Raw genomic sequence first — 16208 nt, forward strand, 5'->3', positions numbered from 1 at the left:
GGAAATGCCAATTTTATACTGATTTAAATTACCTTTTGTCTTTCAAAATACAGCCTTTCACAAGACACTTAAAAAGGGAGGCAAATGGTCTGCAGGGAAGATTATAGAAAGTGAGCAGCCTTAGTTTCTGCTCAACTTCCTTTGGGTTGGTTGGAGATCCTGTACTGGTCTCATAATGGTTAATTTAGGGAGGCCAATGTGACACTGTTATGGCAAATAAGTTAAAACTGATTTTCCTCAATATCATTTCAGTTTACTGCGTAGTCCTTTTGGTGGACATCCGGAGGTTTACTCTTGTCATGAATGTAAGGACGCAAACAGCACTTCTAATTTTGTGTTTCATCAGCGAGACAAAGAGCGGGAACACAGAAAGCACACATACAGGCATGCAAACAAACAGTAAAAGGCACATGCACACACACAAACACACATAAGTAGCCAGTAAACAACCACATATTCACAATACATGGACAAGGGATCACTGGTCCCCAAGCCAGAGTTGTACCATCTGCAGGTTTAGATGCACTCTGTGAATCATCACTGTGTACTCAGCTATAAACGCATCTGTTGAAATTGAAAGACTTATGTCCTCTGGGGACGCAAGTGCATGAATCAAAATCCAATAAAGCTATCATCAGCAGAGACATACACGACAAATAAAATAAAAAAAACATACAGATTCTGTGTCCTCATGGCAATGTGCAGACGAGATAAGTCACTAGGATCCATGATGATTTTTAAATTAGGTTGTAAAAGCTTTATTTTAACACTGAGCGAGATAAAACTGCAGGTGGTAACTAACTATTAAAATATGAAACATTGATTTACAGCTATGACTATGGCCAAACACTCATTCGGCAATAATATGTAAACCTCCACATTTCTTTTTAATTGTTTTGTACATATTATTTGCCTAACAGCTGCTCTCATTTGCCTACGTCATTATCAAAAACGTAGTTTGGCTTGTTTCGGAGAGGTGGTACGTTTTCTGCAAGTCTCTGGGATAATGTAATGTGTAACAAAAACCAAAAAAAGGCAATGCAGAAAGGTACAGCCACTGACGATCTAAATATTTGTTGGTAAAATGCACTGAAGAGTGAGCAATAACAAAAAATTATTTGTGCACTGCGATTACACTTTCCCTGTACCACAATTAGACACACACTCATCAAAATCTTGCACAACATACTGTGCACTCACAAATGTATGCAGGCTCAATTGGAGATCACTGTGGTGGGTGGCAGGAATCACTGGCTCCTCTGCACTAATATTGATGCTACTGCTACTACTATGGCTCCCACTGCAAACTGTGAAGACTGGAAGCATAAATAAAGAAAATATAAAATGGGCAGGCCACTGACAATCATAGGAGAAGAGAAAGAAAAAAAACAGGACTAGAGGAACATATAATATGAGACAATGAATTCAACATGAGAGAAGAGTGAGAGATGGAAAGAAAAAAGAAGAGAGGGGGAGAGAAATAAAGTTGGCAGCATAGAATTGCACAGAAAAGATGGAAGAAAAAGACAACAGTAAAATCCAAACAGCAAGAACGGAAGAGTAGATTTTGTCAAGTCAAAAAATGGGAATAATTAAGGAGGGAATGCAGCAGGTCAGAGCTGCAGAAAAGGCATAGAGTTGTTGTTACCTCCACTTGGCAGCTGACAAGCTTACTGTTAGGGGGCACATACTGTAAGAGTGAGTGCACCAATGTGTGCACAAACACACATCTCCCTATGGACCACCTCTCCATTTTTACCAGACAACCAGACACATAAAATATGACATACTGTTTTCTGCAGAGCTCACCAATAAAATACAACACTAGTGTGAGCTTCATTGGAATGTAAAAGGAGAACGGTGGAATACTGTGACGACTGACTGACGTCCTCCTACACACCGTAGTTTGACAAACCACGCTGTCATGCAATAGGCAGTGACTGACAACATCTGATTCTCAAGGAAAATACAATTTTACGGTTTGTTTTCGGATTTCACTCATTCGTTTCTGGGCTTGCTGACCAAACACAGGCTATATTGCATATGCCGCTCGCTGGGTTACTGCTGCAGCTGCCAGTGAGCAGCACAAACTTGAAGTTTTACAAATCCTAGCGGCTGTGTTCCAGTCAGCTGTGATGATTTAAGGTCTCTGACTGTTGCTTTAATCTGAGTCCACCAATTATTTTGAAGAACATTTTACAGTCTGTCAGTACTCTGAGATTAAAACTGAAGTTTTTGTTTTCTTAGTTTTCCCCTTTGCTGAATTATGGAATTTCCTTTGGACGGGGAATAAAATCTCATACCCAAATGGCTACCCCGCAAAGGACACTTACCATCTGTGTTATCAGCTAGACCTCAATATGAAACACCTTCCACTATTGAAAAGCCCTGTAACATCAAAAGGATAGAATGGAAGAGGAATTCCTAAAGGAATGAAAAAAGCACATGTTCAAAGCAAACAGCTCTTGTTTGCCATGTTCAGTGTGTGTGAGCGCATGTCAGCTCTGTCCTGGCAATGGCTTGATGCCTGCTGGCTAGCGACACAAGAACGAGCACAGAACTTAAATCTGGATGCAGATCTGAATCTTGTGAGCGTTATAAAAGATCTACCGCTTCTACTGCAAACAGTTGCAGCCAGTCAGCCTGCAAGTCACACTGGACAAATGTAACCACTGCAAAGACTGCAACACACTTTTACCACATGGAGGGCCAAATAAGTGGCACAGTCTTCATATTTGACATTAGACAAGCTTTTCATCAGGAGTTATGATAATGAGGTCTTTCTAGAAATCACACCAGGTTTGGCTTAGATAAGGAAACAACTCAGAATAAAGCAGGAAAGAGTAGTGAGTAGGAGGGCAGGTAGTCAGCAGACAACAGCCAGTAATGTCCCACTATGACGTTACAGTGTGGACACAACCACAGACCCACAGGAACCAAAACTATTAAGCTAGGTTGCACTGGGTGTGAGGCAGATGCTCTACAGCAAACATAGTCCACAATAGTTCACAATGTGCAACTCTGCCAACTTTACCCGCTTTCTTTTTTTGCATCTCCTCTTTTTCCATTTCTCCTCCACCATTAAGCTGTCACACCAAGGACTGAGAGGAACTGGGACAGCTAAGATCTTCCTCAAAGCCTATGAGTGTCACAATTTCAAAAGCAAATACACCACCACACATCTTTGGTTATATCATAGGAATTATTGCTGTGTTTTTCCCAACATATACTTACACAACACATCGCCTATTCCCCTTCACTCTCTTGCCTTCTAAACTCGAACTCTTTCCCCCACTGCTCTTTTTCTAACCTGCCAGCACATGAACCAGATGTGCAAATGTTTCTCTATGTTGCTAGTCAAGCCCCATTCCAAGAGAAAGGCAGAGTGAGGGGAGAGGAATATTTGACTTCACTCCACGGGAGACCAGTTTCATAAATTTTGGCGGCTACACAACGGTGAAAAAGGTAGCTTGGCTGGCTTGGCCGAGGGAGAATGTTGACGGCATACCAAACAACGTGATCCTAATGAGTTGGAAAATCCCTGGCCCTCCAGAGGACTGTCCAGATGCTACCGTCATGAGAAACGCTACTGTTTTATTGAATTCAGGCTCCCCTCCTTTTCTTTAACAAGAGGCAAAATTTATTATTTGACCATTAAGGCATCCTAGGCGACATGAAGCGTAAAACCGTTTCAGAGTTAATTTGCCCTAGGCTGCTGGAATAGTACCCCATACCGGGCACAAGACAAGTTGATCTTTATGCCAAAATATCTCACGTGAACGTGTATATTTTGAGACCTTAAGTTTTGGATGTGTGCTTGCACCCCTGGTATAAGGTCAGTGAGTTATGGGCAAATTGGGCTGCCAATTTGCCCATAACTCAATGGCTACTATCAGGTTGACTTGTTTTGGGTAAATAATAGTCTGGTACACAATGTGCTGAGCCCTGAGAAATAACTATAAAGCTTTTCACAAGAGGGTCAAATCACTTTGGCTCTAGCCAGTTCCATATATCTCTCTTGACATTTTACTGGTACTAAGAAACAAGCTTTAGTTCATATAGAACAAAATAAATAAAGAGCACAAGTATACTTTACTAGATTTCAATAAATCAGCTACTATGATGAACGCATTAACATCTAATGCAATAGCTTAAAAGAGACCAGATGAGCAAAGTGATGTAGTTGGTTCTTTGTTCTTTGACTAGTCATGGTTGAAATACAGAATGAGCCGTTAAAGGACACATTAATCATCTGTGTGGGTATTTTTGTATTTTGCCAAGTGGCTGAGTTGCCATTGAAGAATTATAATTGCTACCCTCCAATAACAACTGCATTATGAAAACAACTGAAAAAACACCAAGGGCCTGTTGCAATGCTAAGCAATTACAAACACATGCCCTGGAAAAACAGCCTCTGCTCCTCTATGGCCATGTGCAGACCTGGCATTATATCCATCTCAGGTGTTCCAATCACAAATGGACAGGTCTAAGTACAGGTGTACTTGAATGCTGTGAAGATGTGGGGATTATCAACTTGGTCAGGTATATGAAATTCATGAAAATGGATTTCTGTCCACAGGGGACCTGCTGTCAAAGAACAGACAAGCTCAGTTAACTTCACATGCTAAAGGAGTTTTTTTTAAATCGAAAACAACTGGACTAGGTTATTTGTCTGTGAAGACGTTTCACCTCTCATCCAAGAGGCTTCATCAGTTCGTGTACGCATCTGACCAGGCTAGGACTGGTCCTAGCCTGGTCAGATGCGTACACACAGGACCAGTCCTAGCCTGGTCAGATGCGTACACGAACTGATGAAGCCTCTTGGATGAGAGGTGAAACGTCTTCACAGACAAATAACCTAGTCCAGTTGTTTTCGATTTAAAAAAACTCCTTTAGGATACTATGACCTGGACAAATGAGAATATACACAGGCTTAACTTCACATGGTTTATGTATATGTATAAGTTATTTACCTTGAGCTTTGTACACCTCATTGAGCAGGCTTTCGCTGAGTGTCAGTGGGGCTCCATTGGTCATGCTGTGGGTCCAACTCTGACAGATTGCTTGAAGCAAAAGCGTCTGGGCCCTTGTGGCTTGTACAGTGAAATGGGGAAGCTCAAAAATGCACTCTGTGGTGGGGACCAAAGATCTTTTACTCCTGTAAGAAAGGGAAAAGAGATGAAGAAAGAAGTGGTTAGATAAAGGGTAGTGCATAGATACACGGAGTGAGGATAGAGTGACAATAATAAATGAAAGAATGGAGAGTTGCACGTAAGTGCTAACATACAGTGAATGAAACAGACACCGGTGGAAACAAATGGTTCACAACTTCCACGAATCCATCAATATCACGTCGCAATATAAAACAGCTCATCGATAGCACGAATGGCCAAATAGGTAGAACTACATTCCAACAGCAAATTGAAGAAGTACCAAGTGCAAGCCAAGCTTTCCTTAGTTACTTGGCAGGTAGGCGTAGTCTGCCTCTTTGCCACCGACCCTTCTCTCCCCTCCGTCCAAACTGTGATGATGATTTATGTGAAGATATGTACAGCCCAGAAACCTGACCCTGAAAAGAATCTCTACGCATTTGACATTTCATCTGTCTCCAAGAGTGTGGAGGGAGAGTTTGTGTGAGTGTGTGTGTATGACAAGCTGATGAGTTGAGCGTTCAGGGGGATGAGGTAACAGCACAGTCAGATGTGAGTCCTCCAGGCCCCTGTCCATCAGAACCTCAGTGGACCATGCTCTCATCTATCATCTGACACACACACTTTTTTTCATTTGCTCTTTAATTCCTCCTTTCTTTCGAAACATATTCAAACACACCTCTCTCACATCTCTGATACCACACAGACAAACATCTTGACACACATTCACTGCCTTTCAAATCCCTGAATCAGGTCTCGGAGCTCTTTTTCTATCCAGTCTGTGAATTCTTGGATCCTCAGTTCTTAAGATCCCATCCATGACATCAGCAACAGCAGTAGGAGGGATTCCCCAACACACATACACAGACACCAGCGAAGGCATGGCATTATACACAGTGTTGAGTGTGATGGATCACTTGTCATCGCCATGACTACTGATCTCTATTCTTAAAATCTCTCTCTCCCTCTGTGTCCCCAGGAAAAACACCCAGGGAGCCTGAACTAAACACTGCAAAACAAGTTTGTTTGGTTCCACCTCTGTGTTCCACTTCTGTATTCCCCTCTGCTCTGCTGAGAGATTGACAGTACTTTTTTTTGGAGGGGGAGGCATATACTCACTTCATGACATACTGTAATGGAAGCAAAGAGGGACTGCCCTGTGAGTGGTACTTTAGATGAAAATAAAACCGTGACTAATTCCTGGGATGGCTGCAGCGTGTCAGGAACGAGCATCACAGTTCATTTAATCACACATGCATTTTGGTCTGGTCCCAGTTCAGAGTGTGGGATATGTCACGGGGTCTTTCCCTCTGCTCAGCAGCTCTGCAATCGTTTAACTCCTCTGCTTCCCTCTTCCCTGCGTGTCTCTTTATCTTTCCCTTTCTTCTGCTCCTGGGTGGTTCAGTAGGGTGACATGAGCTGTTAGCTGCTCACAGGCAGGTCCAGAGTTCTTAACCGCCTGCGTTCTCTGGGGGGACTTGTATGAGACAGAAGGCGAGAGAGAGTTTGATAAAGAGAGATGTGAGAGTACAGGAAAAACAAAGGCAGTGAGAGAGAGAAAAAAACTCCAAACCTGACAGGGTCAATGAGTTTACCTTGATAGCACACATTTTGAATTCCCTGGCAACATGTGGTGGATTTGGCACCATGGTGAACCATGCAATGTCATGCTTCTCGCCTATTAAAATTACTACTGTTGCATGCTATACAGCAAGACATCAATCAAACTGTTTTTCATGTGTGTTTTTGTGTGTTTTTGTGTGTTCAAATGCCTGCACACCCATATGTGTGTATACACATAGCTAGATATCAATGCTGAACAAAAGAAAGTGAAGGGGACCCAGCAACAACAATGTCCCCACATGCAGAGCAAATGTGCCTGCAAAGCCACTTCAATGGGAGGACTGGCAAGGGATGAAAGTTTGTTGGCTTATTCGAGTGTTTATAGCGTTTCAGGGGAGCTGTCACGTGCATGTGGTTGTCTAAAACTTTAATTATGCACCTGTTTTTATTATATTATGCCCAAATTTTTTGAGAACAGCAACTTGAATCCTGGAGCTAAATGAGAAACAGAAACTCTCATTAGGGTGTTTTGGGAATGCTGGATGTGAGGACTCATCGGATTTCATTAAGTATATGGCACAGTCAGTGTTTCTTGCTGCAACATGGTAAACATCTTTCTGGCAGGCAGCTCTTTCACCGCTACCAACAGCTTTTGAAGGAAATAAGTGTCCAAGAGGTAACAATTGCAGTACTACTACCTGTAGCATCCAGAACAGCAGTAACAAATGACACTATAACATATTTCTTAGAACTTCAAAAACATATGCATGCAACTAACAAAATGCAATTTACTGCTACAGTGCAGATTCCATATTAGAAATGGAGTCTGTAGCCTGGGGAGCAAAACTCATTAAAGCATACTTCTACTCTTATAAAGTGGAGACCCACCAGAATTGGGCCCACAATCCATTTTGGATCCTGACTCATAATTTAAGAAATCAGTTCCTTGGCTTGAACTTCGGTGCCTCATTGAATAGGCTGCCTGTGACCTCACAGTAGTCCTTTAAGTCAATAACTTTTTTTTATTAAAACACTGAGGCCACCAGGAATATGTTAAGAGGAAATCAAAATTAGTCAAGAGTTATGAAAAATTAGGTGTTTCAATTTCAGTGGATGAAATGTGCTTTCCTCTGGTGTATTTCAACAACATTAGGCCTCATTTCCTGACCTGTCCCCTGTTGGTGCCGTGACTGAGTGACGAAGAACTAGACCGGGGCTAGGACAGGCCAGTTGGCGGACTTGCTGACTGCTTGGCTAGGCAACTGGCTGACAGGCTGGCACAGTCGTTCTGTCCAGTGTCCCTGTCAAAATCAGGCAAAACAGGGTATAGTGTTGTGCAGAGGGCATGAGTCTGAGTCATGAGCACCACACCAGCTGTGGTGCTCTTTGCCTAGTCTGTTTCCTCGGTGTACATGCTCAAAGGTGGACATAAAGCAGGGACAGCAAATTATTTTTAGTCATTAAAATGAATGAGTGAAATCTACAAGTGAGTAGACTTAACAGAGAGTCCACACAAAAAAATATTTGTAACTTCCAAATATGGCTCAGAGTACATGTTATACCATTAGTAGCATAAGGTATCACTTCTTAAGTCTAACCTTCCATTTAAAGAGCCTGTGAGTAACCCCATATCTGTACCAAACCCTTTTCACAGCATCATAGCTGATATCCATTTGGGCCATTGGTTCTCAGGCTAATCAGCTTCTCGGTCTAGTTTGATTGTGGTCGCGACTGTATATAGAGAAATACAGCTGGGGCTCCAGCTAAACAGCTGTGATTGCTGTCTTACAGAGGCCACACACACACACACACACACATACACACACACACACACACACAAATGTACATACAGACAAATAAATTAATGTTTCCAAATAATCACAAATACTTGCATACCAACACATTCCTGTCACACAATCACATATGTATGAACACCTGTACAGGCATATGAACAAACCAGTAACAGCAGGTTGGTCAGCCAGAGCACGATCATCAGCAGTAATGAGGCCAGAGCTGACAAGGCGCCTGCTGATCTAACAACCTGCAACTGAAACAATTATAAAACTAGCTGCCAATGCTTAAGCCTGAAAAGACTGGTTCTATAATAGTGACAATACAAATTGGACAAAAAAAAGTTTAGAGAGAGAAAAAGAGAACAAGAAAAGTATAATCATACCATGCAGAAAAAACATGAAAACAGCAAGCACAGGCAAGAGAAGAACAGAGACTGCAAACTTGCAGGTCATATGTTATTCTCAAGGTAAAATAATACCTCACATGGGGAGTTTCAATAAAAAAGCCATTTGGAAAAGCTCCAGTACAAACTCAAGAAGAGCAGAACTGGTAGACCATTGCTTTGTGTTTCAACTGACAAAACTAAATGTAGCCTGATTTAACAAAACTGATTGGGGTGTGTGTCTCTGTGTATATGCAATTAGGTGACTCTATGTTACATACATGTAGATGTCCAGTAATGTGGACATTACGCATTTGTCACTTGAGTTAGAGAAAAATGAAAAAAGCACCTAGTGACAAACCTAGCGACTTTCCATAGAAGAGAGTCACCAACACGGGTTAAAGTGGGCTAGAATGATCGGGAACGGTGTTCCGGCACCTTCAATTAGTAAGTACGTGTAACTAAGTGTCTAAACAAGGACTCCCTCTCACACTCACGCACTCACTCGCGCACGCACGCACGCACGCACGCACGCACGCACGCACACACACACACACACACACACACACACACACACACACACACACACACACACACACACACACACACACACACACACACACACACACACACACACACACACACGAGGTGTGATTAAAAAAAGAGCATGGGATGATCTCAATTGTTTGCAGCGGTTCCACAACAGTTTTCATCTATGTCCTCAATCTCACATATTGACCATATGCAGTCCAGCCATATACTAAGTTTTGACCTGGTTTCACATTTTTAAGATCAGCATCTTGCTGTGATTGAAGGAAAATTGCCAAGAGTAGCTGATCCTAATGGTTTACACGGTGTCCCAGAATGCAAGCTTGGAACGTCTGTGCAGTTTCCAGAATGTTCACTTTTGTCATTACTCATATCCTGTACAGTACCAAAAACCAGTTCCCTCACTCTTTCCAAAATACAGTGACACAGACAACTGTGGGGCTTGGAAATCAGCAGGAGTTGCGGAGCAAGGTGTCTGGGGTCCATTCATTGGATCACAGTGAAAGAGGGAGGCATTCTCACACAAAAACCCATTCCCTGTCCCAGGTGGATTTTGTCTGTAATGGGAACTAAATGGAAAATTCCCCATGACTTGGAATTCGCTCCAATAAACTGTTAAAAGTCAGTGGAAATATTCAAAACAACTAATGTACACTAGGTACAGGTCTAGGGATGTGTGTGATTAGTCGACTAAACGGTTAAACATTGCTGCCTAATATTAATTTTTTTTTATTATTTTACAAATGTATAACCACCGGGTAACTGTTGCATCTAAAATGTTAAGCAGCCGCCTCTCCCTGTGCTAATGCCCAGATGTTATAAACAAGTAAGGTGGAAAGTAGGACAGAGGATATCTTGTAAACCCCATCATTTATATCTTGTAAAACCCAGTAGCAGTATTTTGGTCAAGAAAATGAAAATACAGTTGAATGTAAGATGTGTTAAAATAAACTGGCATACAACACATGTCCGGAGCAATACATGACCACATTCAGTCCAGGCGTGGAGATGTTAATCCGCCATGTAGGAAAACTACTGTTGCTGGCACTCCTAACATTAGCCACACACACACACACACACACACACACACACACACACACACAAATTGTCCAAATTTAACTTTCTGTTCTAATTAGTCATTAGGACATCCCTATTCAAGACAGTAGAAGAGACAAATAGTCAACAAGATAGTCAATCAATTTTGACTGTCCTCACATTGTGCTACTTTCTCTTGACTTTAACTTATCTGAGTCTATTTACAAAGTCCACAGCAACACCAATTCATTATGAGCTGACATATTTGTCTAATAGATACAACAGATAGCCACTGTTTTGAGACCAGTGATTAGTTATCTGAAGTTTCTATATATCATTCACTGTTGCACCCAACTTTAAGTGACCAACACAAACATTCTCCAACTGAAAAATCCTCTACTGCTATTGCTTAGAGCTTATTTGGAGGGAATCGTTTTGAAAATGGAGGTAATGCAAGACTGACAGCTTGTACCTTCAGTCTTTTTTTTCTCCTTATGGTGCAGACTGATTTGAAGTGTTGCAGAATTCCCCATCTCTCCAAGCCAAGGTCACTGACCCCTCTTGAAAATAACCAGAGTGAATTATGGGCTGCTCTCAAGTCCCCTCTTTTATCTTACTACAAAAGACTCACTACAGTGTCTCGCAAAGCCTCCAAATGAACATTATAAATCATGCAAGAACTTCACACTGAACAATAACTTGGGGGATGGGAAAACTTGTCACTTTACCACCTGGATGTCAACGGAGTAGAAGGAAAAGTACTACCATAGAAAATCCAAGCAAAACACAAAACAAAAAAATTAAAGAACATAATGAAAAATGAAGAAAAATAAATGCACGTATAACTAATTTATCATGTCTTGTACTTTCTTATACTATTCTCTCTAGTCATTTGTTTCATGACTGTACATGGTCTATATCATTGGCTTGATGTGAAATGTACCAACTGGAGCTGCAGCTGAGCCCGTGATGTAGAACATTTAGTGAATGCCGTTTTCAGCAGCAGCCATAAATGACTCATAGTAATCATTACAACTTGGCTCCAGTCTCTTGCATTTGACCGAACTCAGAAACTGCCACTTGAGCAATTAAAGAAGAAAAGTGATCAATTAAGAGGATTTTCCAAAATACAGTTATATTAAAGCGACTTTTCCAGTTTACAGTGAGATTACAGACCACCATGTATGAGTGACAGTACTTTGAAAAATCAATACGCAGTTCAGAATGGGCATTTCTTGCTCTGTAAAAGCATCACAATAACTGGCAGCCATCTTTTATTGATGCACTATATACTATCTGACTCATTACATTCTTTTTCTTTTTTTACCTTCAAATATTGTGTTGTCTTTACTACCCATGGCACTCTGCTCACTGTGGTTTTCTTTATGTAAATCTAGTCTTGTGTTGATTTTCTTTCCACTGTGGCTGGCGCAATTACAATTCAGATTACAATTCTGTTTTAACTCTCAATCACAACCTGTAATGACATCCACTTTCTGACCAAACTTAACTCAAAGTCTCTTTGCTGGAGCTGGGAATGAGTTAGAGGGTGGCAGGGACTGCATTTGTGGCCACAGCTCAGAACTTTGTGGTTCCCCAGGGTCAAAGGTGTTCCATGTGTGCATTTCTCAGTCATCAGTCCTGAACAGTCCAAACTCTTCATAGAAAGAAACACTTCAGTCACTCACACACACACACACACACACACACACACACACACACACACACACAGTCCCCCCTCTTCTTCCCATCTGGAGTAACCCTGACCCAAAACACACATATGTGCACAACTTCACACACGCACGCACACACTCACACACAGAGATCCATTCTCAGGAGAGGGCTTCATTACACAGGGATTACTAAAAGAAATGTTTTAATCAAGTTGTGCAGACAGCTGCAGCCTGGAAGGCGAGAAAATGGCAATGACGTGGTTCATCAGGCGTTAAAGGAAAACACATCAAGAGTCCTGTGTATGTATGTGTGTGTATAGTGGTGTGTCTGTGTGTGCATGCAGCTTCCTGCCTCTGTCCAACATGTCCAGCTGTGGAGAACATGCGGTTCCTTATAAGGACAAACAGAGATAGGAGATCTCTGTCCAGAGACTTACAGACCTAATGTCAGATTTATACTTTCAGATTTTGCTGTAGGCTTTTATACACCCTGTTGTCCTAACAACAAATGCAGCCCTCAACGGAAGCACCGGCTGTCCGTTATTTTCATCCAGATTAGTTGTCTTCAGTATTATTCTCCCAAGGCCTTTGACCTTCATGCAGATGGTCATTGAAAGTAAGAACACAGACTCGAGTGAGTTTTTCGTTCCCCAAGGTTGCCTGGTAAAATAAAGCTTAGATTTATCTTTCATTGTGGTGACAACAATGTTTCCTGTACCTCATAACTAACTGTAGATTTTAACCTAAGCAGTGAAAACTGGATGGTCTCATGTTTGGGAAGCGATGGAGCAGGACTGAGGCCTGGTGGGGAGGAGAGGACAGTGGAATGCACACCACAGTAGATGATAATCCACTCAGAGCTGATAATCCATCTACCCTTCCCTATTTCCCACTGTTTTCCTTCCCTCAAGCTTCAGTGCCTAAGATGACTAATTCAGGCATTAATAGAGTCTTTCAGTCAACTGAAAATATCTACAGCTGCTCGTTAATCCACTATCTTGACTTGGCCAGTCCATTCAGTACATCTTATGGTATAGTTAAAATTCAAAAGATATTCTTGGATTGCAAAAATATTGCCTCTTGAAAACATTACAGCCTATAATATACACTTTAGGGCTGAGTTAAAAACCCATGTTGATTTAAGCTACCAAATGACAGTTGTAATCATAAAGAAAAGTAAACAGCTTCTGCAGCAAGTGACTATTGCTCCTGTAGCACAGAGCAGTTAAATGTTGAAAGAAAGGCTTGGAAGCTTCCATCAGAACTGAGATGTCAATCACTGAGTGCACAAGGGTTGCATTCGCTGATGCCATTTCCTTATTATGAGGCTCCTCAATACGTCCATTGATCTCTGTCAGCCATAAAACCAAATAAAACTGTCTGACACCAGATGTACAGGAGAAAAAATCTTTACCACAAAGTTGGCCAAAATACTGTGCCACATAAAATATGATGTTTTACCTTGCAGCTCACACTCCTTTACACTCCTGTGCTTCAACAGGAAAAGTGGAACATTATTACATCATATGCCATTCCAGGCTTTTAATATACACCTGTTAATACATAAATCCTACTTGTTGCAGTGTCTACATCCATTCAGTTTAATCATGTGAAAACTTTTTTCTTTCTGTAAACATAACCATGTTCCCTCAAGAACAGTGAACAACCTAGATCATGCCTTGCCTTGTTCAACAAAATGAATACTCTCCTGCTCTTATGGCCTCCGAACCACAACTCAAAGCTGAGCATGACCACAGCAACCACACAATGATTTAAGGTTGCTCAATTATCTTTCACTGTAACAACCCTCAGAAACTTTAACCCTTGCTGCACAGACCTGTCGTATAAGACCCTGATGAGAAATACAAGTGATTACTTCATTATAAAATCAACACAAATCAAAGTTTGGTTAAAGGGCACAACAGTTGATGCAGAATCTGTGTGTGTGACATCATTCACAAGATCTGTCATATAAATGTACACTCAGAGCACAGAAATGAACTTTTCCATCCAGCCACTCCCAAATCAGTTTGCAGCAGCCAAAATCATTATACCAGTTCAACTTGTTGATGATATTGCCTGCCAAAATGGCTGGTAGACAAATGGAACAGCCGCAATCAATGTTCTCACCAATGAATGCTGTTCATGTACATTAGGTAAATTTGAATTAGATCTGTGTGGCTCACTACTGAAGGACAGAGAAACCATTTGTCCTCCTGTTCTTGGCTGTGCTTGGAGACATAGACCAGGAGCAGCTTGCTATGACTAACTAAGAACGGGAGTAATGAGGCATTACAATCACACCAGAAGCCTCATGCCTCAGATGCCTAAAGAAGCATTCATAAATCACAAGAGTCTAGACTACTGGTCCAGACATGGTAATGGACTTCTAAACTTCACATAAAAAATCCTACAGGTGGTGCTAAAAACTGAACTAACCATTGACAGTGTAATAGAGTTAGACCAATAATTAGATATCAAGGGAAAACCAACATTCTTTTCTATTCAGAAACATTCACAAGGCAAGTCAGCTTTTTGTGGCTATATAACATGCACCTGTAATGCCACATGCTTCAAGAAATTATCCCTTCAGAAATAGCAGAGTGTGGAACAGAGGCTGCTAAAAACGCCACATAAAAGCTGGCGTGGGGCTAAATTATGGACTGCAATGCAACGAGCCACACTGGACTGCTGCTGGTTTGTTGGTGAGCCCCAGCTTTGGCCTTGGCAGTCATGTGGCCTGCATAACGAATATAATATGGTGTGAGTCCATGTGTGTGCGTGTGTCTGAGTGAGAGAATGAGGTTAGGTTTTGGGGAGATCAATGCAGGTTGCACTGCTACCATCCCCTCCCTAACACCACCTCCTTCCCTCTCCTTGCCTTTCTGCAGGCACTGATTTTATCTGGGATAACAGTTTAACAGCCAGACCAATTGAGGCTCTCTGTAGAGTCCCTGTGGAGTTGGTGGCCCCATACATTGCCTTTCATTAAAGATAAGTACAGCCTGATGCATCTCAGCTGCACTTTAATTCACTGGGAAAGAAAGTTCATTTTTGAGGATTTTGGCTTTTTGCTAACCAAATGACTGTTTGGCTTGTTCATGGTAACGTATACTAAAAGGAGAGACTTATATATTTTATATATATCATGTATTTTTCTACAGTAATTTTTGTTTATTATCCAAAAAACATTGACATTACAAATTTTTTTTTTGTTGAAATATCCAAGAATCTACTGGTAAAATAGCACAAAATTTGGTACAGATATCCATGGCACCCAAACAATTTTTTCCTTTGAATGATTATACCTTGACTTTTCTTCTGTCACATACTAGCCGATACCCCATCCAGTACTTTGCTCGGTATCTGGGACATTTCAGATACCAGTATCGGAAAACCTCTAGATCTAAGGTGGCCTTTCAACTTAAAACAACTACTCCAACTTGAAATCTATTGCCAATATATTAGTTTGACAGAATTTTGTTTGAGATATTTTTTTTTTTTTTATTCCTTCAAAAACTGCACACGGCCAGAGACTGCAATTGTTCTGAAACAATTACCCTTTCTTAAAATTTCATTTTGCTTTAAACCTGAGGAAACAAAGACATTTCAGTCCAACTGAATACATCCAAGTTCTCACACACATTACCAAATGCCCAGTAAAAGCCAAGGCTGGCAGGAAGAAGATGTCAAGGCAGTGTACTTTCCCCAGCAAAGGCCCCTTGCTGCCCACTGTGAGAAGCGGGAGCCTTTGTGGTGAGACTGAAGGAAACATGAGCTATAGTATACACTGTGGGCCAACTCATCAGGAGAGGTGCTGGGTCTTCACAGACGCCCAGTGCCTCTCCAAATCCCCTATGATCACCTGGCAGTCATAAAAGCTCAGTGGCGTAATAGAGAGAGGGGGCGGTTGGGGTGGGGGGGCAGAGGAGAAGGATGCAAAATGTGAGCAAAATGCATATGACATCACCTTCTGCACTTCTCCACTCCAAGCCCTTCTCTTCTGTCAGTCACAATTCCCCTTTAATTGAGTCCAGAGTGAAACAAATCTGAGGCTACCTT

General features: G+C 41.5%; 1 protein-coding gene across 3 annotated transcripts in view; it reads right to left on the reverse strand.

Annotated features, from left to right (window-relative positions):
• Positions 1-16208, reverse strand: part of vps13b (vacuolar protein sorting 13 homolog B) — a 322674-nt gene that overhangs the window by 241202 nt on the left and 65264 nt on the right. For all 3 annotated transcript variants that reach the window (XM_087177216.1, XM_087177217.1, XM_023418652.2), the window contains exon 17: positions 4974-5158. In XM_087177216.1, coding sequence (XP_087033342.1) covers positions 4974-5158 — 185 coding nt within the window. The remainder of the gene's footprint in view (positions 1-4973; positions 5159-16208) is intronic.

This window comes from Seriola lalandi, unplaced genomic scaffold (assembly GCF_002814215.2).
Source record: "Seriola lalandi dorsalis isolate HSWRI2012SDOR001 ecotype SW California unplaced genomic scaffold, Sedor1 jcf7180002054583, whole genome shotgun sequence".
Lineage (NCBI taxonomy): Eukaryota > Metazoa > Chordata > Actinopteri > Carangiformes > Carangidae > Seriola > Seriola lalandi.